The 24,605-nt window shown below is 45.2% G+C and overlaps 1 protein-coding gene across 1 annotated transcript in view; it reads left to right on the top strand.

The window, feature by feature from the left end:
* ENDOD1 (endonuclease domain containing 1) overlaps window positions 1-23,581 on the top strand; it is a 31,242-nt gene extending 7,661 nt beyond the window's left edge. The window contains exon 2 of the mRNA XM_082627837.1: window positions 19,370-23,581. Within this exon, the coding sequence (XP_082483963.1) occupies window positions 19,370-20,572 (1,203 nt within the window). The 3' untranslated portion in view covers window positions 20,573-23,581. The remainder of the gene's footprint in view (window positions 1-19,369) is intronic.
* The last annotated feature ends 1,024 nt before the right edge of the window (window positions 23,582-24,605 follow it).

The following is a 24,605-nucleotide window of genomic DNA, read 5'->3' as shown; positions in this document are numbered from 1 at the left end:
TAGTATTCCAGTCATGCTTTTATTTACCCAGTGCCTGACAGACGTGTGGCTCATTCAAAGGAGGTCAAATGAGGGCATTTAATATTTTTAATCAAAACTGAAAATATGAGTACTTCTCCTTTTGCAGAGTAAATAGTTGGATGAAATAGGATTTGAAAACATAAAATAGATTACATGTTCCAGTTGACTTGCACCTTCATTTTAGGGGTGGTTGAATTGCCCAGGATGCATGATTGAACAGGGGCCATGTAAGGAAATGGCCACTGTTTATGTGTCTGAAAGACTGGACATCCATCATAGTCTCAGGACACACGGAAACACAGGGAAAGGAAAGCTGGGTTTATGAACCATAAAAAGGTCTTTTGTCATTCTTGGATATTTCTGTTGTATCTGGAACCATGGAACCCATGATAACATTGGACACCTCCTTCACAGCCAAGTGGACCATTTGGGATGGTTGATGGTCTTGCTTCTGCACCTCAGTTGACAGACCTCTAATCCCTACCATCTGCACCCTGAGATCCAAGCTACGACCATCTTCATCCAGGCCTCTGCAAAGCAGCTTCCTGACTGGCTAACCTGGGTCTCCTTTAGCCTTTCTCCACCTGGAAGCCAGAGAAATTCAAAACATTCATCTCACTGTATCTCCAGTGGCCTCACTGGAAACCCTTCAGGGCTCCCCATTTCTCTTCAGATAAAGACAAGTCCTTATCAGGGTCTCCAGAGTCCTGTGTGGTTGGTCTCCCATTCCCCTTCTGGCCTTATCTGGCGTCACACATTGCCAGGCCTTAACCTCCTGCCACTTTGGCTTCTTTCTGTTTTGTTTTTGTTTTTGTTGTTTTTTATTTCTATGTTCTCTCCCATCATAGGACCCTTGTACCCGCTGGGCTTTTTTGTCTTCCGTGATATTCCCACCTAGGTCAACTGCCCATAATACTCTCTAGTGGCACCAAACACACCTTTCTTTGCTAGTGTGGTACAATAATACATTTGTTTGTGTGACTGATTGAGTGCCCCCCCCCACCGATTAGACTGTAAGTTCCATGAGTGCAGGGCTCAGGCCTGTCATACTCACCATCGAATCCTCATTGCTTAACACACTGGCCAACAACCTTTTCTGTAAAGGGCCAAATAGTAAATAGTTTAGACTTTTGGGCCATATGGTCTCTTCTGCAACTATTCAACTCAGCTGTTCTAGCACAAAAGCAGCTGCAGACAATGCATAAATGAGTAGGTGTGGCTATGTTCCAAGAAAACTTTATTTATGAAACAGGTGGTGGGTTGGATTTGGTGCACAGGCTGTAGTTTGCCAGCTCTTGGTCTAGCATGATGCCAGCACTGATTAAGTGCTTAATAAATGTTGTTGAATTGTGAGCATCCAGCAGGTATGGGTTGAACACCAGCAGTGAAATTTGAAAGCTGTGCAGTCTTTTTCCTATTATGGCATGGCAGCCTTAGATCTAGACCTACAGACACGTTCCATGAACCTTTTTAATGGGGTGCTGGTGGTGGTTCTTTATCATATTTATGGTTTTTTTAGGATTATAAAAGTAATATGGGGCTTCCCTGGTGGCTCAGTGGTTGAGAGTCCGCCTGCCGATGCAGGGGACGCGAGTTCGTGCCCCGGTCCGGAAAGATCCCACATGCCGCAGAGCGGCTGGGCCCGTGAGCCATGGCCGCTGAGCCTGCACGTCCGGAGCCTGTGCTCCACAGCAGGAGAGGCCACAACAGTGAGAGGCCCGCGTACCGCAAAAAAAAAAAAAAAAAAAAAAAAAAAAAGGAATATGTGCTTATGGTAAAAAGATTCTTCTGAGCATTTTGGAAGTATATAAAGAAAAAGATCCGCTTTTCACAGATAGCCAATCTTCACAGTTTGTGTGTATGGGTGTATGTGTGTGCGTAACATTCCAGAAATTTCCATTACATATAGAGAGACGTGCACTCTCACATCCTTTATTCTAGTCAAGGCTTAGCACCCTTTTGGACTCTGTGAAGCCACATCTAACGAGCCTCTCAAACAGCACACTTTTTGATGAGCAAGTCTGCACAGAAACATAAACAATTTGTCTCATTAAGCATTTTCGCTAGAAATAGAAGGCCTGGGGACTTGAAATCCAAAGTCTATTTCATCACCTTTTTCTCTCAAGTCTGTATCATGTATAACTGACTGATGGCCTGAAATAATCCTGCTTTCTGCCCCCTCCCCTTATTCCTGAGCACAGGAGGTGTTAACCTTCTCCTCTTACAGAAGAGACAGGGGCCCGGGGAGTCACTGGTCTGCCCGAAGTCACAAGGCCAGTAAGTGACAGAGCTGACAGATCTCTTCATTTCCAATCTGGTGTTCTGTTCGCTCACTAAACCCTACTGCCAAGTAGTCTCACCTTTAAAGGAACTTGAAAAGCTCACAAAACCCAAGAGAAGAGGTCAAAGAAATGGACATGATTTTGCCTGGGGGCAGATTTACTAGCCTCAGAGGATATATGTGACACAACATTGAGAAGCAGATGCTCTTTTGTGCTAAAGACAAGAGGTCTTAAGCTTCAACAGCTTGAGGAGAGTTGAGGTTGGATGCAAATAAATCATTTCCTGTCCTGAGAGCTCCGATGCTGTGGAAAAGGGTCCAAGGGTTATCAAGTCCCCTTCTCTAATGATCTTTAAGATGAAGGGTACATTTTGCCTGTTGGCTTTGGAGAAGGGCCATCTCTTAAAGTTAGTTACAATCTTGTGTGGAGATTGGCTATGCGCCTTCCCCAGTTTTCAGATGAGGGTGATGCATAATTGAGTTGATAGTGGTACCTCATCGGCTGCCGTTCTGCACCCAGGGAGCTCTTTGACCAGGCTTGTCACTGCTCTTGCTTTTCTGCTTCCATATTGGATGCCCTTCTGCTCCTGGGGCCTCCTGTCCCAGGCCAGTCAGAGCCTAGGAGTTTCCTCTCACTCATTTACGTAATAAATGTGGTCACAGCCAATCAGCAACAGGAGTTCATCATCAATTTGTTCTCTTCTCTGTCAGTGGATTGGGGTTTAAGAGGTAGGCGTGCAATTAGAGGGCTCTTCAGTGGCAGAAACAAGCTCACCCTGTTTATTATCTGTTCATCCCTTTATTCATTCCTGGGCAGCAGGGGGAGAATGTTAGCGTTGCAAAGGCTGAGTCCCCAGACCTCGGCTGCTTGTTGATCCTTTTATCAGTATTGTTATTGTCATCAGCATCGCAACCATTTATTGAATTCTTGGGTCTAAGCCCAGAAATAGGAGCCCATGATGTGCCCTGCCCTCAGGTGTCTTGTTAACTTAGTTGGGAAGGCAGATCAGGCATAAGAAGTGGTTTACTTAACTCTCTCCCACCAGACTCTTAGGCCTGAAGGGGCAAGGATTGGGCCTACGGAGTTGTTAAGAAGATTGGTTTTATAGTGAGACAAAACTGGGCTGAGTCCCAGCTCTGTCAGTTACCAGCTGGTTGACCTTGGAAATGTTCCTGAATCTCATGGAGCCCCAGTCCTCATCTGTGGCCTGGAGCTCATAAATCATCCCTACCCTATGGATGAGTTAGGGCGGTTCAGTATGACTGCGTTGTGTCTACACTCTCAATATGTGTATGTTAAGCATGTGGAATGAATAAGTAACCTTTGCTTCGCAGCCAGTGCCTGCCTTGGAGACAACCAGGATGAGGGTTACCGTACCCTTAGGTCTGACCCAGTGTTATGGCTGAAATGCCCTTACTTCCCCCGTACTCCTGCTGCATTGCCACCTTGCCTGTGACAGGTCTCCATTTTTTCTGAGTTCAGCTGTTTCTGCACTATCCTTTGTGTTCCTTTGCCCATTGATACTCTCTGTTGAAGAATTTAGTAGAAGTGCCTTCTCTCAGTCCCTGGGTGCCCCTCTGATCTGTTCCAGATCTTCTGCGACCAAGGCACATGTGTCTCTTCCTTTGTACCTGAGATTTAATCCAGGTGTCTAGACGGTTCGGTTCCTGGCCTGCGAAGTCCCTGCCCCGATTCACTTGGGTTCTCATAAGAGTAAAGCTCCTGAGGTTTCAGGCTTTTTGATACATGAATCATAAGCTTACCCAGGCTTATTCGGGTGAAGGGTAGGACCATTGTACGAGATCACTGGTAAATTCACAGGCACAGGAACAGGCCTCAAAGGATCCAGAACAGGGAAGCTTCTAGAAATCAAACAGTCCCATAGAGTCTTCAGGATCTTTCTCCCACCCTCCTCTGTCTTTTCTCTCTTAACCAGTTCTTCTACTTTCCCATGGGTCCGGCTGGCTGCCAGTCCTAACATCCATCTAGCAACCTTCACACCCTGACTGTTGTCAGGCTTTGAGCTCCTTGGATCGAGAACCCAAGAGAGCCATCTGGTAGGCTGCTGTCCCTACCAGGCTGGCTGTCCCTTGGTTATGCCTGGCAAGGAGGTGGGTAGGAGAGGGTCATGTGCTAAGAAATACCACCAGTCTTTTAGAGATAGTGTCAGAAGTACTTGGTTAATTTAGAAGTAGGGATTGAATGTGGTGCATTGGCTGACAGGGTTGGCATACTGGTGGTTGGTTGGCTGGGAGAGCCCAGAGTGGGCAGCCAGATTAGACTACTCAAGGGACCCTCACTGCTCAACAGAGCCCATTCTGCATACCAACCATGTGTGTAATTCATGCTACAAAAGGCCCCGAGGTGGGTGTGATATCCTAGGACTGGGTGAGCTGGGGTCTTGGGAAGGCTCTTACTGAGGCTGTATCAGCCAGGGTCTGGGAAGGAAACAGGTGGGACTCTCAAAGTAGTTTAACTGACAGAATTGAATGAAGAAACTATTTGCCGAGAATTAAGGGAGTCAACAAGATATGGTAAAGTACCCAGGGCCTAGCCATCGCAGGAAGCTGTCACCATCCCAGGCCTGTGGGGTCAGCGGGGAGCCTGGGGAGAGCTGTGACTGCAGAGGAACTCAGCCAGAGCCAGGACCACAGCAACCAGGTGGGAAGGAGCAAGGGAATACATCCTCTCTCTTCCCCGCTCCCACTGGCTGCCCCAGTCAGAAGCCAGAGGGCAAGAGAGCTCAGATGATGTGGTCCCTAGAAGTCAGCCTCCTGGGACACAGAGCAGAGCACAGGAGAGAGTGGAGAGTGGATCTGGGGGGCCAAAGGAGACCACCCAACACAGGAGCGGTGAGGTTGGAGCTGGGCCCGGGCACCCAGCTAGGATATAAGTAGCGGAGGGGAATGGTGAAGGCCCCCCTCCACCAGCGTTGATATGGACGGCAGTACAGAGGGAAGCAGGGAAGCATTTACATCACAACCATGTAACTGACTCCGTTGGGGGACAGGGATTGTCTTTTGCTGGTTGAATGTAAGGGAAGACTTGAGAGAGGAGGTTGGAGAAATTGGGGGCGGGGGGAGTCATGACTATGCTAGTTTGCCATTTAACCCGGAAGTATAGGATGCTACGGAAGATGTTAGAAAGAGCGGTGAGATACGACCCAAAAAGTATGAGTGAGCAAAAAGAGACTTCTCACTTCACATATGAATAAGGCAGGAAATTCATGTTTATCCATTTTGGGGATCAGAATATTAGCTGCTCTGATGGGTGGAGGATCCAAATGGCCCTATAGTACTTTATTCTCTTTTTTGGCATTATCATCCCAGCTCTTGTGATTTGTGGACAATACCTCTTGGAAAGTATTAATAGCGTGTGAATAAATTAAGCCCAGCTGGGCCACTACCAGAAATGATGTAGTAAGCAATTGTGTTTCACTGCTGTCCATGGACCCCCTGCATCAGCATCACTTGGGGTGGTGGTTAAAAATGCACTTTTGGGGCTTCCCTGGTGGCGCAGTGGTTAAGAATCCACGTGCCAATGCAGGGGACACGGGTTCGAGCCCTGGTCCGGGCTTATGCCGCATAGCAACTAAGCCCGTGTGCCACAACTACTGAGCCTGCGCTCTAGAGCCCGCAAGCCACAACTACTGAGCCTGTGTGCCACAACTACTGAAGCCTACGTGCCTAGAGCCCGTGCTCCACAACAAGAGAAGCCACCGCAGTGAGAAGCCCGTGCACCGCAACGAAGAGTAGCCCCTGTTCGCTGCAACCAGAGAAAAGCCTGTGCGCACCAACGAAGACCCAACACAGCCAAAAAAAAAAAAAAAAAAAAGCACTTTTGAGCCCCACCCCAGGCCTACAGAATACACCTCTGGTGTGAAGCACACAAATCTACGTTTTTGTTTGTTTGTTTGTTTGTTTGCGGTACGCGGGCCTCTCACTGCTGTGGCCTCTCCCGTTGCGGAGCACAGGCTCCGGACGCGCAGGCTCAGCGGCCATGGCTCAGGGGCCCAGCCGCTCTGCGGCATGTGGGATCTTCCCAGAACCCGTGTCCCCTGCATCGGCAGGCGGACTCTCAACCACTGCGCCACCAGGGAAGCCCAAATATACGTTTTTAAATGATTTATTTTTTATCTTTTGGCCGCGCTGTGCAGCATGAGGGATCTTCGTTCTCCGACCAGGGACCAAGTTGCTTCTAATACAGACTGAATTTGGAGAACTCTAGATTTAAGGAAAGATCACTAATTTCTTGTAATAAGTGTCCAGGCAGGGGCTTAATTCCACCAGAGACAAAGGAGAATCTGATAGGGATCCAGCCCAGGGGTTCTCCATTTAGAATCACCTGGAAAACTTAAAAAAAAAAAAATCGTGCTGATCTCCAAGCACTACCCACCACTCAAGCTTTTTAAAGCTTCCAGGTGATTCTAAGAACCTCTGATCTCTGAACACAGAAGGTGGAAAAAATTAGAAATGGAGATGTCTCAGTTTAACTGACTTGTTTGAATTCTGTAACACATTGTCAAATGCTAAGAATAATTGCTCTGGAAAAGAAAACAAGAGCACAGAATGGAAAACTGGCTTCAGTGAGTGAAGAGGAAGATGACCAGGGGTGTTGTAACTTGAGAAGGTATCGGAGGTCTGGAGAGGTCTTAAAGGCGCCGGCGCACTGTCTCAGGCTCCGGGGAGGAGCAACTGGAGGCGTTCCACGGGAATTTGTTTGCTCTCGAGGCCACCCACTGGCCTCTTCTCAGGCCTCCCTTGCCTGTACCCAGTGCCAGTTTAGGATTGGGGTATTTTTTTTTGAACCTCCCCCCTTTCATTTTTCTTTTTTCCAATTCTGAAGACAAAGGAAGGTCTGAAATGGAAGTGGAGCATCCTTTCATTCCCTCCTCTGTTCCACCACCTTCCGACTTAGGAGGAGAGAACTCTTAGGCCGTTTGTCTCCCTTCTGCACGGTTCACCCCCCACAGACATGTGCCACGCGCCTACGATGTGCACAGCACAAGGACAGCTGGAGATGCTTGCGCCTCCCCAAAGGCAGGGAGGTGTGTGGGCAGCTTGGGGAGCCCAGAGGAAGGGTGATTCAGGGGGAGGAAAGCTGTTCAGGAAATGGAAAGCCCTGCATTTCTCATTCCTTAAAAAAAAAAAAAAAAAAAAGGAAAAAGCATCCTTCTAATTCTTCTAAAGCTGTTTTTGTTCCCAAGAGGATAAAGAATATTTTAGATGCCAAGCAGGGAGGATTTTTTTTTTTTTTTTCTTAAATGGGTGGGTCGGAACTCTGCTTATGCCTTTCCTGTGAGCTGAAAGGCCTGGTGGTTTATTCCTCTCCAAACGTCCTTCCGCGGCTCTTGTGGCCCCTCTGGCCTCCCGTTTCTTTTCTGAAAGGCAGCTCTTTCCCAAGCTGGGTATTTTTCGTGGTGGGTCCTCAGATCTAGTTCATTCTGACTTGTGGGGGTGTGCAGCGGGCCTGGCTGCAGCGTCCAGCTCCAGCTCTGATAAGATTATCTGATGTTCCGATTTCAGCTGCAGTTTTAGTTCCTTGTAAGGGGGGGCCCTCTGACCCACCTGGTGATGGGAAACAGGGTGACAGCACCTCTTTAATGTCTCTGTGTGTGTGTGTATCACAGTTCACACGGCAGAAACAAAATTGGAACACCCACTGTTCAACTCGTCTAATGATTTAACTCTGGTTGAAAAATAAAACAAACCCCAAAGGAAATAGCCTCTCTGTCCCCACAGAGTTAGATAGGAGCTCACTAGGTCTCCCCCATCACAGGATCTTGTCTGAATCATTCCCAGCATGTGCTTATCTAGCTTCAGCCTAAGATTCAGCCGAGGAAGGAAACTCCACCCTTCCCAGGGCGAATCAGTGCAAAGTTTCACCACCATTTTGATCATCCTTCTCGAGGACCAACTTTCCCAGGGGGAAATCCTGGAGCAGAACTAGAGGACAGTCTATTCTCTGGAGCCCCTCCTTTCTTGTCTGCAAATTGGAGGAAATCATATGCGCATGTGTAGGTTCTTGTGGAGCTCAAGGGAGATAATTCTTTCAATGCGTCTCAATTAGCTCACTGGTGTAAAGGGCAGACCCTTCCCCACTTTGTCTTTGGAGATCAGCCTGCCCAGCAGGATGGTCCCCTCATGTTCCACACTCCTCAGCACTGTCCGCACTCCTGGCAGCCGCTTTTCAGCAGCAGGGCCACCCCGACCCCTCCCCCTGCCAGCTGCTGACACAACGCACCCAGTCTTCTCCCCGTCCCCATGTGCCCCGAGAGCCAGTCTTGCTTCTCACTGTACTTGCTTGGTCCCCTCACATCAGCAGGGCCATTAGCTGTCACCTGCAACCCTTGGCCCCGTCCCATCCGGACACTGACAAGCGCCGAAGCTTCATGTTTGTGTCCTGCAGAACACTGCCCCTGTCCACAGCAGCTTCCTTTCCCCCCGCCCCAACCAGTGACAAATTCCCCCATGGCAAATCTGTACCAGGTGACGTTGGTCCCTGAGGTGTGCGTGGATTTCGCAGCCCAGGAACCCTCAGGGACAGGGGCTTCTGTTCACTGGTCCCCTGCCCCTCCAGCCCGTCACCTTGTCATCGTCCCCGTGACATGCTCTCAAGCCCCAAGATGCTCCCTTGTACGGAGACCTAGGTAGCCCCACCCTCCCAATGCCCCCTCTTCCCTGGATACAGGTGGGGGGCTGGAGGACAATCTTGGCTTAAACCTGTAAGCCCTGCTTCTCCAGCTAAGGCTGTGTTCCTCTCCTGCCTTTACATAAAAACTTCTCAAAGGGAGGCCTGTCTGCAGCCTCCTCTTGCCCGTATCCAGTCACTTCCACCACCTATCTTCCTTCCTGAGCCCCCTGTGGAAATCGCCCTTTGAAGCCTCACTAATGACACTTAAAGCATCAAAGCCTTTGTCTCCACCCTTCCCTTTCCTCTCCCAGCAGGTGCCACACACTGTGATCCTCCTCTAGGAGAAGCTTTGTCCTCCCTTGACTTTCTTGTGACACTAGAAGATTAATTCTCCTAGGCGCCATCAGTTTCCCAGTTGCCCCTTCATCCCCTCCCTCCCCTCTCCCCCATCCTCTAGCGTGGCTTCCCTGTGGCGTTGGGCCTCCCTTCCTCACCTAGAGGCATGGGCAGGGCTAGGAGCTTTTGATTCTGCGATGCTGGGCGTAGGCTTGGCTGTGCCACTTATAAATTGGGTGAGCTTGTAGCTGTCACTTACCTGAGTTTTAATTTTCCCGTGTGTAAAATGGAGATGTTGATAATACTTACACGTGGTAGGGTTGTATGAAGAGCCAATGGGATGCAGCAGTGCAGTGTTTTCTAATGATAGTCATTTGCAGACCTGCTTCACAAGAGTCCTCCTGTACTACCATTTACTTGAAATTTGGTCTTTGCATTGACTTTAAATCAACTCATTGGAAAATAAATTTAGTCTTATCCTAAATAATCATATCCATGAAATCATGTGTAGGAAATGCTGGTTATATCTTCCCAGAACACGTTAACATAAATGCATAACTATTAAAATATCAATAGAAACATCCATTGGTTCACTTCTCATTGTCCACAAGGCACCACGGGTTTACATGCACTGCAGTGCAAGTCTTTTTTTTTTTTTTAAGATTTATTTATTTTTATCTATTTATTTATTTTGGCTGTGCCAGGTCTTAGTTGTGGCACGCGGGATCTTTGTTGAGGCACATGGGATTTTTTTCTTTTTTTTTTTTTGGCTGCATTGGGTCTTCATTGCTACGTGTGGGCTTTCTCTAGCTGTGGTGAGCAGGGGCTACTCTTCATTGTGATGCTCGGGCTCTAGGTGCGTGGGCTTCAGTAGTTGTGGCTCTGGGGCTTGGTTGCTCCATGGCATGTGGGATCTTCCCGGACCAGGGTTCGAACCCGTGTCCCCTGCATGGGCAGGCGGATTCTTAACCACTGTGCCACCAGGGAAGTCCCACATGGGATCTTTTAGTTGCAGCATGCAGACTTCTTAGTTGTGGCACGTGGACTCTTAGTTGTGTCATGTGGGATCTAGTTCCCTGACCAGGGATCGAACCCAGGCCCCCTGCATTGGGAGCATGTCTTACCCACTGGACCACCAGGGAAGTCCCGTACAGTGCAAATCTTATGTGAGTCACACCACAGTGCCCGGACCCCAGAAAGTGTGTGCATCAGGTTGAGCCTTTGTTACTCCTCTGCGGCCAACCTCACCTTTGTGCCCAAGCTCCAGTTCTGTATCTCCAGCTGCTATCAACTGTTTCTGCCCGTCAGTGTAGTCTCCTCTAAAGATCAGCCTGTCCAGTTTCCCTCCACTGCCCCTCATTTCCAGGTGACCTTGGCTCCAGCCTTGGACGTCATCTTTTACCTTCCACGGACCCTCCTGCATCAGCCTCCACATCCCGATGCTCCTTCCTTCCAGAATCTCACACATGTCCTTCCCTATCCATTCCCTCAGCTGCCTTGTGGTCCAGGCTTTCCTGGCCAGTGCTGGCAGGTGTATATCTCCCTGGAATTATACATCCCTAATGACGCTCCAGCCTCAGAAGCCATCAGGGAATGTCCCCTGTGTACAGGTCAAGTTTAGACTTGGAAGCATAGCATTGAAAACACACAGAAAGCAGAATGGAGCAGTAGTGCGTTAAGGTCGCTGAGGTCACACCATGTGGGTTTGCGACCTCACACTCACTCACCGAAAGTGTGACATCCGCATGCTACTCAATGACTGAGCCTCAGTTACATCTTCTACAAAGGAGGTAATAGGGATCCTGTTAGGATTTAAAAAGATACGTTCTGTAAAACACTTACCACGGTGCCTGCTACGTAGAGAGCGCTCTATGAGTCGCAGTTATAATTATTCTGTGATTAGTTATCTGTTATGTCAGGTCATTTATAGTCTGGCCCCCTGCTATCCCTTCCAATTAAACCTTTCACTTTTCCTTACTCAGAGTCGCATTTTCACAGGCTGCTTGTCTCTGCCCTCAAGCCTTTGTGTAGACGTCTGGTTAAGCCTTACTGACCTTTCTGTTTTTCTAAGTTTATCAACATCTTGCACATCCTTCTAACCCTGCCTCAGCTTTTGTTTTCTCCAAAAAGTAAGATATCTTCTCTGACCTCATTTATTGTGCCCCTCCTTCCTCTGGCTCCGATTGCTCTTTTTCCTCATCACATTTATTTGGCACTTAACTTTATCTGCATTGCACTGTTGTTGTTTTTTGGTTTCCTATTTAACTTTGTATGTATCCGTATCTTGTTTCCTTAAGTTGATCGTGAGTTTCTTGATGTGGAGGCCTATTTTGAGGCATATGAAGCAGTGATTAAGAGCAGCAGCTGTGGGGATGGACTTCCTGAGTTCATGCCATGACATCACCACCCACTAACTGTGTGACCTTGAGTAAGCTGCTTAATCTTCATGTGCCTCAGTTTCTCCACCTGTCAAAATGTGATAATAAAAGTACCTAGTGTTCATGAGTTTAGATGAGTGAATACTTAGTGCAGCCACTTACTGATTTAGTACAAGCCTGGCATATAGTACTTGATAAGTGTTGGTGGCGTTATTATTACCAGTCCTGCTGCTTTCTCCTACAGTAGTGATCACACATAAATATGCTTAATACATATTGTTGAATGGGTACCTATTTTCCCTCCAGCTCTCCTCAATTTTCTATTAGTCTACTTTTCTTACATGCATATTAGCAGGAAAATTGAAAGTCTCCTTTCATTTAATTCCAAAGCAAAAAAGAAATCCCAGGGGTTTAAATAGCTTTGACTGTCTGGTTAAAGGAGACAGACCAACTCGTTGAGAGAGAGAAACAGTTTTGGTTTTTTTTTTTTGGTACTAAATTTGAAGAGGAATTTTTTTTATAAGATTATTTATGGGGCAGGATGCTGGTGGTTGGGGAGCACTCATTCTTCTAAAACCTACCTAGCATGTTGTGATTAGGAAAAAAAATTTTTCCATTAAACCCAGGAACTGTATCAAATTATATCGGCAGCCCCGGAGGACTAGGTCAACAGGGAGGTGGATTACACAGAGAGCTTTGTGCCTGTCCCTTCATCAAGCGATTCCACTGGGAAACCAAAGAGAAAGATTAGTGGTGCCTGCAAAAGGGCAAGTGCAACCCAGAAATTGTAATCTGAATTACATCTTACATCATAGTTGTATTTTTGTCTTTAGGGAGCAGTGTTGTCGGTAATTTACTGTAATTACTATAACCAGATCCTTAAACTATGTCTGCAGATAGCATGGAAAAAAACACCTGCCCTTTATGTGACGGTGTCTCAAAGAATATATTAGACTTTTAAATCAAATATTTTTATTGTTTTTAGTACAGTGTTCCATACACGAATCAGGTATTTTAGTTACAGACACACTTTGCCATTCCTTCAGAAAGTGAGAGCCTACCAAGACATAATGGCTGTTTTGTAGAGTTAGGAAGCATGATGATGAGGGGGAGCTGCTATACCAATTTTATTTAGATTTTCAGATGACTCTTTAACAAATGACATTAGAACATTAGTCATCTTGAGATCAAAAGAAAGTTTTGTCATAACTTAAAAAACTGGTTTTAAGACAGGAAGTTGAAATCATCATGGACATTTCTCTCAGTGGAGATCAGTTAGCAGACTATTATAAGGACCTGGGATTTAATGTTTCATAAATTATATGGTAAAGTGATTTCATAATGGAATATCCATTTTTTTAATGACTCTAAGTTGCAAATACAAAATCAACGGAAATAAATTTCAGTAAGACAGAAATGCCTACATGAACAGACAAGAGAATTATAGGTGATAGATAATACAAAGGAATTGGTAAAAATAAACAAACAAAAACCAGACAGAATCAGATTGTTTGTAAGCTGGCTGATGTGATTTGGCAAAGGTCTGGGAGTCCCTATATCCTATTCTTAGTGAGAGATTTCAGCCTGTAAAGTTCATGACACATCAGTAAAGGTGTTGGAAGATACTGTTCTACTTACACCAAACAGGTATCCAGTAGGTGGTCTAAATAGAAAAAAAGAGATTTAAGCAGAGTAAGTAAATTTGGGTATGATAAATCCATAATAAGTTATAAAAGTAAACAAGGCATACTTTAGGAGAAACTTTATAAACCTTAGACGGGGAAAAACAAAGTTTCTGGGCAGATGTTGAATGCCTCTCCTTCCACTACAAACACATAGAAATGTTGTATTAAAAAATATTATATAGAGGCTTCCCTGGTGGCACAGTGGTTGAGAATCTGCCTGCTAATGCAGGGGACACGGGTTCGAGCCCTGGTCTGGGAAGATCCCACATGCCGTGGAGCAACTAGGCCCGTGAGCCACAACTACTGAGCCTGCGTGTTTGGAGCCTGTGCTCCGCAACAAGAGAGGCCGCGATAGTGAGAGGCCCGCGCACCACGATGAAGAGTGGCCCCCGCTTGCCACAACTAGAGAAAGCCCTCACACAGAAACGAAGACCCAACACAGCAAAATAAATAAATTAATTAATAAACTCCTATCCCCAACATCTTCTTAAAAAAATTATATATATGTATTTAAATTAAATTCATATTTCAGCAAAAAAGTAAGAAGAATTTTCAGGTGCCAGAAATATATAAGAAATCAATAGCCAAAGCTGTATGTGGGAAGCCACAGGGATGGTAGGGACTAGGGCTCTAACCTGCCTGGGGACAGGAATCAAGATTATATAACCTATTCATGACATGGGTCTGGAACTAGGCTTACCAGGTAAAGTTGGGGGCTGGCAAACTGTTGCAGCACTGGTGAACCAGACATGAAAACTACCTGAAAGTTGTTATAGGAAGTAGCTGCCCACATCATGTCATTAGTGGAAATAGTCACCCTCCAGAAATAAGCTTAAAGCCATCATCTTTCTTTTGTATGGGTCCAAATGTGCACTGCTTTCTCCATGTGGAAACCCTGAACTGAGAAGATAACTCAGAAACTAGTCCAGAATCATTGAACTCTTTAGGGCTCTGGCAGAGGCAACTGTGAAAGCAATCCTATTAGATTTGGTTTTGTTTTCATTTTTGCCTTTTTTGTTTTCAACAAAATACCATGGACCTCTTATGAAGACAAGCTTATGAGCAAACACTGCAAAGCACTTAAGTATACATACCAGCTTGAAGTCAACCAATAGGAGCAACAAAATAAACTGAAAAACCAAATAAAATAGACAGATCTTAAAGGGACTTTAAGAATGTCTAAACTATTGAAAGATAAAAAAGAATTCCTCAAGAGAGGAAAAATAAATAAAAAAGGAGACTATGAAATAGAACCAAATAGAAATGCTAGAAAAGAAAAGACGATTCATTGAAATGAAAAACAAAAAGAAAAACACCTCAACAATGTAGGCAGTAAGCTAAACATAGCTAAAGAGAGATTTAGTGAATTGGAAGATAGACCTAGGGACTCACCTGGAATGCAATATAGAAAGTTAATAAGGTATAAAGTATGAAAAAGAACATAAGTCACTAAAAGGATAGAAGGAGAGGCTTTGATGTAATTGGATCCTCAAAGGAGAGAATAGAGGGTTCATTGAAGATCAGTATGTGGTCTCATAAAACATTCTTTGGTATTTTTGTCAGAGATTTAAGACTGTATTAGATAAGCCTTGGGAAATTTCTCTATTATTTATTTTATGCTTTAATTTTGACTGGTAGCATCCATACTAATTTATATACATTATGTACATTAGTGTATTGAACTATGGCCAGACAAGACAAGCCTAGAATGCCTGACACAGTCTTCCTCCATAAAGTTTTGCTGTGTTTACTGTTCTCTGTTACAGCTGCTGATGTAGAGAAAAACAGCAAGCCAAGTGAGGTGCTAATAGGAACAGTGCTTCTGGGGGAACCAGCCAGCTGACCAGTTTCTAAGGGTAGTAGTACTCTAGAAACTACTCTGGCCAGTTGCCTGCTGCCTGTGCTGCCACATTTCTTAGACTGTGAAGCTAGAGGCTCAGCTTCCATGTGCTCTGGGCAAAGGCAGAAAGGAAGCATGAGGGCCAGCCTGTACATGTGCCCTTTTACCTTCTCCTTTCCACTCTCTCTCCATTCTGGGGACTGCAATCCCAGGAGCTCAGACATCAGCTTCTCTCCCTGCAACCTTAAGGAACTTCATTTATTCTGTGACACAGAGAGAAAAGGAGACTTCAGTGTTTTTTTTTTTTTTACTCTCTGGTGGAGAAAACTGGTACAGCAGTGTTCTTTAAGATGGGGGAGGGCTCCCCTGGTGGCGCAGTGGTTGAGAGTCTGCCTGTCAATGCAGGGGACACAGGTTCGGGCCCTGCTCTGGGAAGATCCCACATGCCGCGGAGCAGCTGGCCCCGTGAGCCACAAATACTGAGCCTGCGTGTCTGGAGCCTGTGCTCCACAACGAGAGGCCGCGATAGTGAGAGGCCTGCGCACCGCGATGAGGAGTGGCCCCCACTTGCCGCAACTAGAGAAAGCCCTCACACAGAAACGAAGAGCCAACACAGCCATAAATAAATAAATAAATAAATAATTAAGATGGGGGAAAATATGGCTTAGTAATAAAGAACATGTACCTTAGGAATAAAAAGACTGACCTCAGTTCAGGTCCTGTCCTGCTAATTATTGAATATCTTTTGAAAAGTTACTTCATCTTTCCGTATTTTAGTTTCCCCATTTGTAAAATCAGATAAAAAATACCTTCTGTAGAATGTTATATTGAAAGCATTTACTTGGCAGTTAAAAAAAAAATTAGTTCTTGACCTCCTGTTATATCACTATGTACGTACAGAATTCAGGCATTCTGTTTTGATTTCAAACACTATAGTCTACCTTGTCATCAAACCATAGGGCCAAATTTGGGGTTCATAAGAATACAGTGACCATGGATATGGGGTTCTGAAGAAATCAAGGGGAAGGGGAGGGAAGATGTGCTCTCTTCTGCCTGCACATCCAGAGCATATTGTTTAGTTTCTGCTTTGCCTAGGGAGGCCCAGGGCAGGGAGGTGCACAGGGCCCATTGTGGAATTGGGCCCTGGCCTTCCTAACCACTTCAGTTCATACTGGCCCATTTCCCATGTACCTGCGAACTGTGGGCAGAAAAGGCTTAACCATGGCAGCCCCCTGAACTCAAGTGGCATGAGAAGATGCAGAAGCAACCAGCTCAGTCTCCTCTGACCTTGGCAGCTGGGAGACCATGCTCTGAAGTTTGGGAGTAAATCAACCCACAGTCCTGGTTTCCGCCTAAGAGCAGGATAATGTGTTGTCTCTTACACACGCACACACACACACACACACACACACACACACACACGTCTCCCTCTCTTTCTTTTTGTCTTCCCCTTGTCTTTTTTCCCTCCCCTTTTCTCTTCCTGCCTGGCTCTCTTTTGTTCCTTCCCCTTGCTCATCCAAGAATCTCTCTTTTCTCGTGTTCCAGCCTACCTTCTGTCCTTGTAGGCATTATTTCATCCCTGGGTGGCTCTCGAGCAGAAGATGAAACACTGTGTTGACCTGTGCTCTGTCACACAGCTACCAATTAAAAAACCAGCTCCAGACTTCTGCTAGATGGGATAAAGCAGCTACACCAGGCTAAATGCAGACACAGTTCCCTAGTAACCATGGAGAAACATGCATCCTAAAATTCCTGACCTTCCACCCAAGACTCCATAATCTTGGCTCTGCCATATCTTGATCTCATGATTCAGGAATGAAGTTGATATTTCCATGGGGTGTATCTTTCAGCTATAGAAGAGCAGTGGCAACCGCTCTGCAAAATGAATGTGCTGCTTATTTCTGTCCTGTGAGGATGTGGTAGGAGTGGAGACCATCCAGGAGCATTTCTTTTTTTTTTTTTTTTTTGCGCGGTATGTGGGCCTCTCACTGTTGTGGCCTCTCCCGTTGCGGAGTACAGGCTCCGGATGCGCAGGCTCAGCGTCCATGGCTCACGGGCCCAGCTGCTCCGCCGCACTGTGGGATCCTCCCGGACTGGGGCACGAACCCGCGTCCCCCGCAGCATCAGGCGGACTCTCAACCACTGCGCCACCAGGGAAGCCCCCAGGAGCATTTCTAATTCTAAGACTGGGGGAAAGGACAGAACAACCTTGAAGGGTGAGGCTATGGCTTACTTCACCGTTAGACTTCAGTGAATAGTCTTGCTTTCATACCAACTTGCTCATCTGTTGCCCTGCTAACCCTACACATACATGCATGAGCATGCCTACATTTGCCATTGCAGAGCTGGAGAAATGCAGAGTTGGTTGCCCTCCCGACAGGAGGTGCAACAATCACATGACCTTGGCTCCCTTGGGTTTAGAGACAGGTTTAGCAAGTCTAAACCTAGGGAATCAATCAGTAAGAATTTACTTATTTTAATTCGTTTCTTTTTTGTTTTTTCCTTGTGAAAATAACATATAAATAATTTGTGGGTTGATGTGGGTAGGAGAGGTACAGGGAGAGAAACAAGAAAATAGAGGGGAAAAAAAAGTATCACCTTCACCCTCGGGAGTCAAACAACCATTGTGGATATTTTCATGTGTTTCCTTCCAAGGTTTTTTCATGCCTATTTTTAGAATTAAAAAAAAAATTGTTATCATTTAATTTTATAATCTGCCTTTTCCTTTCAACATTATAGCACATATTTCCCCATTATTACAAGTGCTTTTTAATGACTTTGAGATATTTCTTTAATGGATATAACACCATTTATTTAACTGTTCCCAGTTTTTGAAAGTGTAGGTTGATTCAACTTCCTGCTATTATAAATACTGCATTGATGACCCTCTCAGATTAACAAGAGTGCCTTGAGATTCTAGTAGGTGTCAGTCCTTGACTGGGTCCTATATACAGGGTCCCTGGTGTCAAGGAATTTACAGTCTAGTTTGGGAGCAAAAAATAGAGTTCTAGGTTAACCCTGAGCTCCTTCCTTTCATCTTTTCAGATTGGCAAAGTGAAAGTATGTATTATACTGCTGAATTTAAAAAGAAAAGAAAAAAAAAAAACCAGAACCAAGAGGGATGTATATATTGATCATTATTGATATATAACACATAGCTAGATTGGCCTGGACAGAAAATGCATTGCTAATGATAGCAAATATTATGAGGAGGTGAAATTCAAAGAGAAGTTGGTCTAATTTTAGCTTGGCCTGGGAAGTATCTAATAACTGACAATAATCTATACATTTTCCCCTGTTTGATTTATTTATTTATTTTTAAACTTTATTTATTTTTTAATTTATTTATTTTTGGCTGCATTGGGTCTTCGTTGCTGCGTGTGGACTTTCTCTAGTTGTGGCGAGTGGGGGCTACTCTTCATTGCGGTGCATGGGCTTCTCATTGCGGTGGCTTCTCTTGTTCCGGAGCACAGGCTCTAGGTGTGCAGGCTCAGTAATTGTGGCTCACGGGCTCTAGAGCACAGGCTCAGTAGTTGTGGCGCATGGGCTTAGTTGCTCCGCAACATGTGGGATCTTCCCGGACCAAGGCTCGAACCTGTGTCCCCTGCATTGGCAGGCAGATTCTTAACCACTGCGCCACCAGGGAAGCCCCCCCCCACCTCATTTGATTTAAGTGCTCTGATTAGAGTTGAATGTTTTTCGTATATCCCAAAGTATGTAAATTTCATTTAAGAATATGTTCTTTAAATTACAGCTAACATTGGTGGCTGACTATCTGAATTACAGTTATGATTTTTATGGGCCTGCTGAGATTTACTTTTCCCCTTGTTTTCATTTTTTAAATCGATTTGAATCTCATGGAAAAATATTCCCAAAAAGGGCTATGAAATTTATAAAACCACAGCAGACTGAAAACCAATGTCCTGATGGTGTATTTGTGAGTGTGTGATGGGGTATTACTGCAGGGCAGGAGTGGAGTGTACACAGAGAGTGAAATAGGAAACAGCCTATTTGAAAGATACTTTCAGACACCAGGACTGTGGGATATTAGAATGAAGTGTGTGTACACTTCCAAACCTAAGCCTTGCAAGTGTTGGTGTGATAGGGCCTTTGCTCGAGTCTTGGCAGAATGATCCAAGGACACCCTGTCTGCTGTGAACAGGGACGCATCTCAACCTCGCTTTCTTCTTTCAGATTGATGACCCCGACAGCAGCCTTGAGGAGGTGATGGATGAGGCTGATGCCGTCAGCTCTGTGAACAATCTTGGAAGCAAGCAAGCCTTGCATGCAGATTACCTGGGTTCTGATTACCAGACAGGACAGCTATACCCGTTCTCCCTCAGCAGTGACCCCGACACGGCCACGTTCACTCTCACAAATGCAGCTCCAATGACCCCATCCTTCCAGAAACGGTGGTACGTGAATCTCAACAGCCTAATGGACCGGGCCCTGAGCCCACAGTGTGGCGATGGGGAAGAGCTCTACATCATCGCAGGTGCCGTGCCCTCAGACCTCAAGGTCAAAGACAAAGTGACCATCCCAGAGTTTGTTTGGCTGGCAGCCTGTTGTGCTGTCCCTGGAGGAGGCTGGGCCATGGGCTTTGTCAAGCACACCGGGGACCGGGAGGTCGTAGAAGATGTGATGGTGAAAGACCTTGAGAAACTGCTTCCATTCAAGCCTCAGCTGTTCCAGAACAACTGTGGGGAAAGTGAACAAGACACAGAGAAGATGAAAAAAATCCTGGAAATGGTCAACCAAGTCCAGGATGAGGAGCGGAGGGTAGACTCTGAAGGGGACTCTGGGACCCTCTCCAGCACAAGGAGTCCCAGGTCCACTCTGCTGCCTCCAGAGGCATCTGGGGAAAGGAGTAGCCTTTTGGGAAAACTCTTGGGCTTCACTGCTACCCCATTCATCAAGCTTTGCCAATTAATTTATTTCCTTGCAGTCAGAATCCTGAAGTACCTTGTATATTTCCTGTGGTATGTCACCAAACAGGTGACTCATGGTCTAGAAATTTGTCTTTACCGCCTGGGGTCAGCCACCATCTCCTACTTCTTGGCCATTGGGGAGGAGTTGGCCAGCATTCCCTGGAAGGTACTCAAAGTCATGGTCAGGATCACCAGGGCCATTCTCCGGATCCTTTGTTGCCTGCTGAAGGTTGTTTGCCGTATCGTGGGCATCCCTGTCCGAGTCCTTGTGGATGTGGCTACTTTTCCTGTGTACACCATAGGCGCAGTTCCAATTGTGTGCAGGGACATTGCAATGGGCCTTGGTGGCATCATCTCTCTGTTCTTTGACACTGCTTTTGGCACCATGGGTGGCCTGTTTCAGGTCATTTTTACTGTGGGCAAGCAGATTGGCTACAAGATTACTTTTGACAATCCTGGGGAGTTATAGAAAAAAAAAACTGAGTGCCCAGTCACAGTGAATTTGATTTTTTTTAATAGAGAAAGCTGGAATATTTTGCCTATATAATGGGTTTCTGTTCACTGTCAATTATTGTAATATTTTGGCCTTTGGTGGGGGGTGCTGCCTGTTTTTGCAAAGGAAGATGATACAATTTTGACTTCACCCAAGAGAAGTGTTCAAGGTGAGATTATGTGTAGGTCGCCTGCTGTGATGTGGGTGAACTTCCAAGCCGTCACCTTCAGTTATTCACTCTGATACAGGTGACCATGTGAGAGACTCCGGTGTTCATTTGTGATAATTAAAAATTACAGGAAAGGAGGACAACTTTAAACCAAAGGCTTTCCAAGAAAAGTAGAAAGGAGTCTTGTTCCTCCTATTACTCTCTGAGACTTAAGGCAAAACTGATATAAATATTCCTGACCAAGTTGTTATCATTTTGCTTCTTTTTCTCCCCAACTCAGCTGACTTGGTGAGGTAAAGACATGTTTCCCTATTGAAATAACTTTCTTAGGACATAGAATCTGCTATATCCCTTAGCTTTCCATGGCTCCCAAGGACCTGTAAGGTTGTTTTGTTTTCTTTCTTCAAAGTTGAATTTTGCTGCATTTTTCCTTTTAGGTAATGATAAGCATTTTATGGCAAACGTGGCATAACAAATTCTGAATGCAAGGACTAAGATTGTTTGCCCCTTGAATGCTATAGTACAGTCCCCCCAGGTAAAAAAAAAAAGGGAGTGCATAGGTCAGACCCCTGCTCTGAGTAGGTGCTGTAGGTCCGAGGGTATCCTTAGCCAAGCTTGGATTAACTTGACATATATTAACTCTCTGGCTGAGAAGACAGAGCTCAAAGACCTACATGTTAAGCTAATATGAAAATTCATATTCTGCAACATACTAGATCATTCTTTCTTACACTTCAAACAAGTACCCAATACCAAAAGTAGAAAGTAGTAAAACACTCTGACTTCTGTCCTTAAATGATTGCTTTGGTATAAAGGTATAAAAAAGAGCCCTCAAATAAAAACTCTTCTGGCCATCTTGGAAAAAGAAAAATCCATATACCTATATATAAGTTTACATATGGATAACCCTGATTCAGAATCATTATCTCAGGAAATTATTTTTTAGTGTGTTTGAGGCTAGAAAACATAACTCTCCCATTAATTCAAGTTCTGTGTGAGAGCTAATCCCCAATTTTTTGATTAAGCACTTGTCATTTTAAATCTTGCACTGAAAATGATTAACAGGAAGAAGCTGAAGCTCCCAGACTTTGCTCTGCCTTCCACAACTAAGATGGAATCACCTGGATTTTTCTGAGTTTTCTAAAGAATTGCTGTGGGGTATAATAGAAAAGGAACAAGGGTAAACTACTGATTTTGGGATTGCAGGCCACCATGCATCTGAAAGTTTGATGCAGAAACTTGGGGTCCAGAAAGGCAACAAGGAGAGAAGGGTGGGTCAACCATTTGCATCAAGTTGGTGGACAAGAAATGTGAGTGTAATAAGAGTTACATTTTGTAGAAAAATAATTGAATTGGACCCAGAGTGGAAGAGCAGCCAGCAAGCTGCCATCCTGATCAATTTGTGATGCAAGGTAAGGTAGTATGACACCAGACTGCGAACGTGTCATAGGGAGCTATGCACCAGATTACCTAAGACTCTTAAGCAGTATTTTACCAACACTTCTGTTAGTGAGTATAAAAATCTGTATTCGGGCTTTCCTTCATTTTAGCAGCATGAAAGTACATGAGGAGCAAGGGTTTGCCTTGGTACTGATGGGTCTAGAATCCTGCTGGATGAAAGAAAGGGAATTTCAGAAGGGACCAGTGAGATGGTCTGACCAAAGCCTCATTTGATGAGGAAGCTGAGGCCTGATGCTAGCTGATGGCATATCAGGAGCCAAGGTCTTCTGCATATGTCCCATCACACCTGGGATGTCAGATCTGTGGTCCAGCTGCCTCCCTGGACCAGGGCAGAGTTTTCTCCATCATCCATCAAACAGACTAGGCTCTGATGAATCAAATGGGTTTGGCCTATATGATGAAACAGCTAGCCATCCATGCATACCATCATGCTTACTGCCTCCCATGGACTCGATATCCCCTCAGAGTACTTATTTGCATACTGAAAGACCCAAAGAGGGCATCCATGGTAGCTTGAGTCCCTTGGCACCATGGAAGGAGCAAGGTATTTGAACTGCTGCTTGAGAACCATTTGAAAATGTCTTCCTTTTCAGTTCCAGTTGTTTAGCATCTTATTTATTTATTATGGTATGTCCTTTTGTGAAATCTGGAAAAGAGAAAAATATCCCTAAGTTTAGGTGGCTGAGACCCTTTGTTCTGGACCACTGGTATTGGCTGTGCCTCTGGTTCACTGGCTCCGGCAGGTGGCTGGACTGCTGGCCTGTTCCCAGTGATCTACTTTGGGCTTTTGGGTGAGAGTTTGGGTTGATGAGCCCCATCTCTGGCTTGAAGATTTTTCTGTGGCTCCATTATATTCTTAGGCCTTTGGGGACGTCAGCCAACTCTTCATCACTATGGAGATTTTCTAGTCTGGATCAGACATGTCTTTGGACACTTTTCTTTTCCATTGTGCCTTTTGAGTGTTTGCTTCTCCGCATCAGCACTTGCCCCTAAATGCAGACGACGGTGTCAGGAGAAGGAACTAGAGTGAAACACTGGTCATTCATTGAGTCATTCATCCATCAAACGTGTATTTGAACAGCAAAGTTGCAGAGGTCGACGATACATGGACCCCATGTTTGAGGAGTTCAAACATCTAGTGGTGAGGACATGGTGCAGTTGACCCATGTACCACATCATGGTAAGCCTGCAATGGTACTAGCAGCATGAGCCCTGAAGCACAGCAGGAAAAACCACGAAACCGTGGACATTGGGGAATCCTTTACAGAGGGTGTGACAAAAGTCAATTTGACATTTTAAAGCTATGTACAATGCTGTGCATCTTACAATGCTCAATAAAGTAATTGTTGACAATGCATCAGCCATTCTGGAAAATATCTAAAGGGGGAGAATCCTGATGGTTGTAATGAGGTTTGGGGGGTTATCTGTGATTTTAATTTTTTTCCCATTTTCTTCTTGATCGACATTAACTCAAGCTGTTTCCACTCCCATCTGGATTTTTTTTTAAAATTTTGAATCATATGTGAGAAAACACGAGAAGGTTAGATCAGTGAAACAAGTCCTGGAACTTCTTTTCCATGTTGTTTCTCTGAAAAGCTATTTGGGACATGAAATATTTGGAGCACCCAGGGCTTATTGCTTCACTGACTCTGAATCACATAGCAAGTTATAGAAACACTCTGATTTGTTTATTCATTAGGAAACCCCCCCAGTGTGAGAAATGACAAGCAGTCTCTGGAGGGAGGTGGTCCTCTCTGGGGCCTTTATTAGGGCACCCAACCCTGGGGTGGAGGTGGCGAGAATTCTTGGCTGCCTTCCCAGTGTGGTCAGGGTCTTATGTGTGATTCTGTGTCTTGTTCAGCATTTCACCTAAACTCGTCACACAGTACGAGCTTTTCAAAATGTTACACTATGAGCCATATAGTGTGGACTCCTTGACCTTTATAAATGGGTTCTCAGACAGAATTCTCATTGTCTCTTTCTGTTGTTATTTACTCCCAGATTATGGCTTGATTTCTAATAATTACACTCCAAACCTATTGCTTTTAAGCTTAAATTTCAACAAAGAAAGCACTCATGACCACTTGTCCTCATTGATTGTATGTAGTGAGTAGGAATTCACAGAGAGATGCTCTTAGGAGGGGATCAAGGTCACTCCTGGAGGCTGTGTTGCCTAATGGTTAAGAGCGCAGGCTCTGGAGTCCAAATGACTTAGGCTTGAATCCTGGCTTCACTGCTTAACAACCATGTGATATTGGACAAGTTACCACCCAAAGCTTTAGCTTCCTTGTCTATGCAATGGGGCTAATTATTAGTACCTACCTCAGAGGGTTGTTTTGACAATTCAATGAGTTAATGAAGATAAAACATTTATCCCCA

Source organism: Mesoplodon mirus, assembly GCF_964341445.2.
Source record: "Mesoplodon mirus genome assembly, chromosome: 7".
In the NCBI taxonomy this organism is placed as follows: Eukaryota; Metazoa; Chordata; class Mammalia; order Artiodactyla; family Ziphiidae; genus Mesoplodon; species Mesoplodon mirus.
The sequence above is the reverse complement of the archived record's forward strand: the minus strand, read 5'-3'. Positions and strand labels throughout refer to the sequence as shown.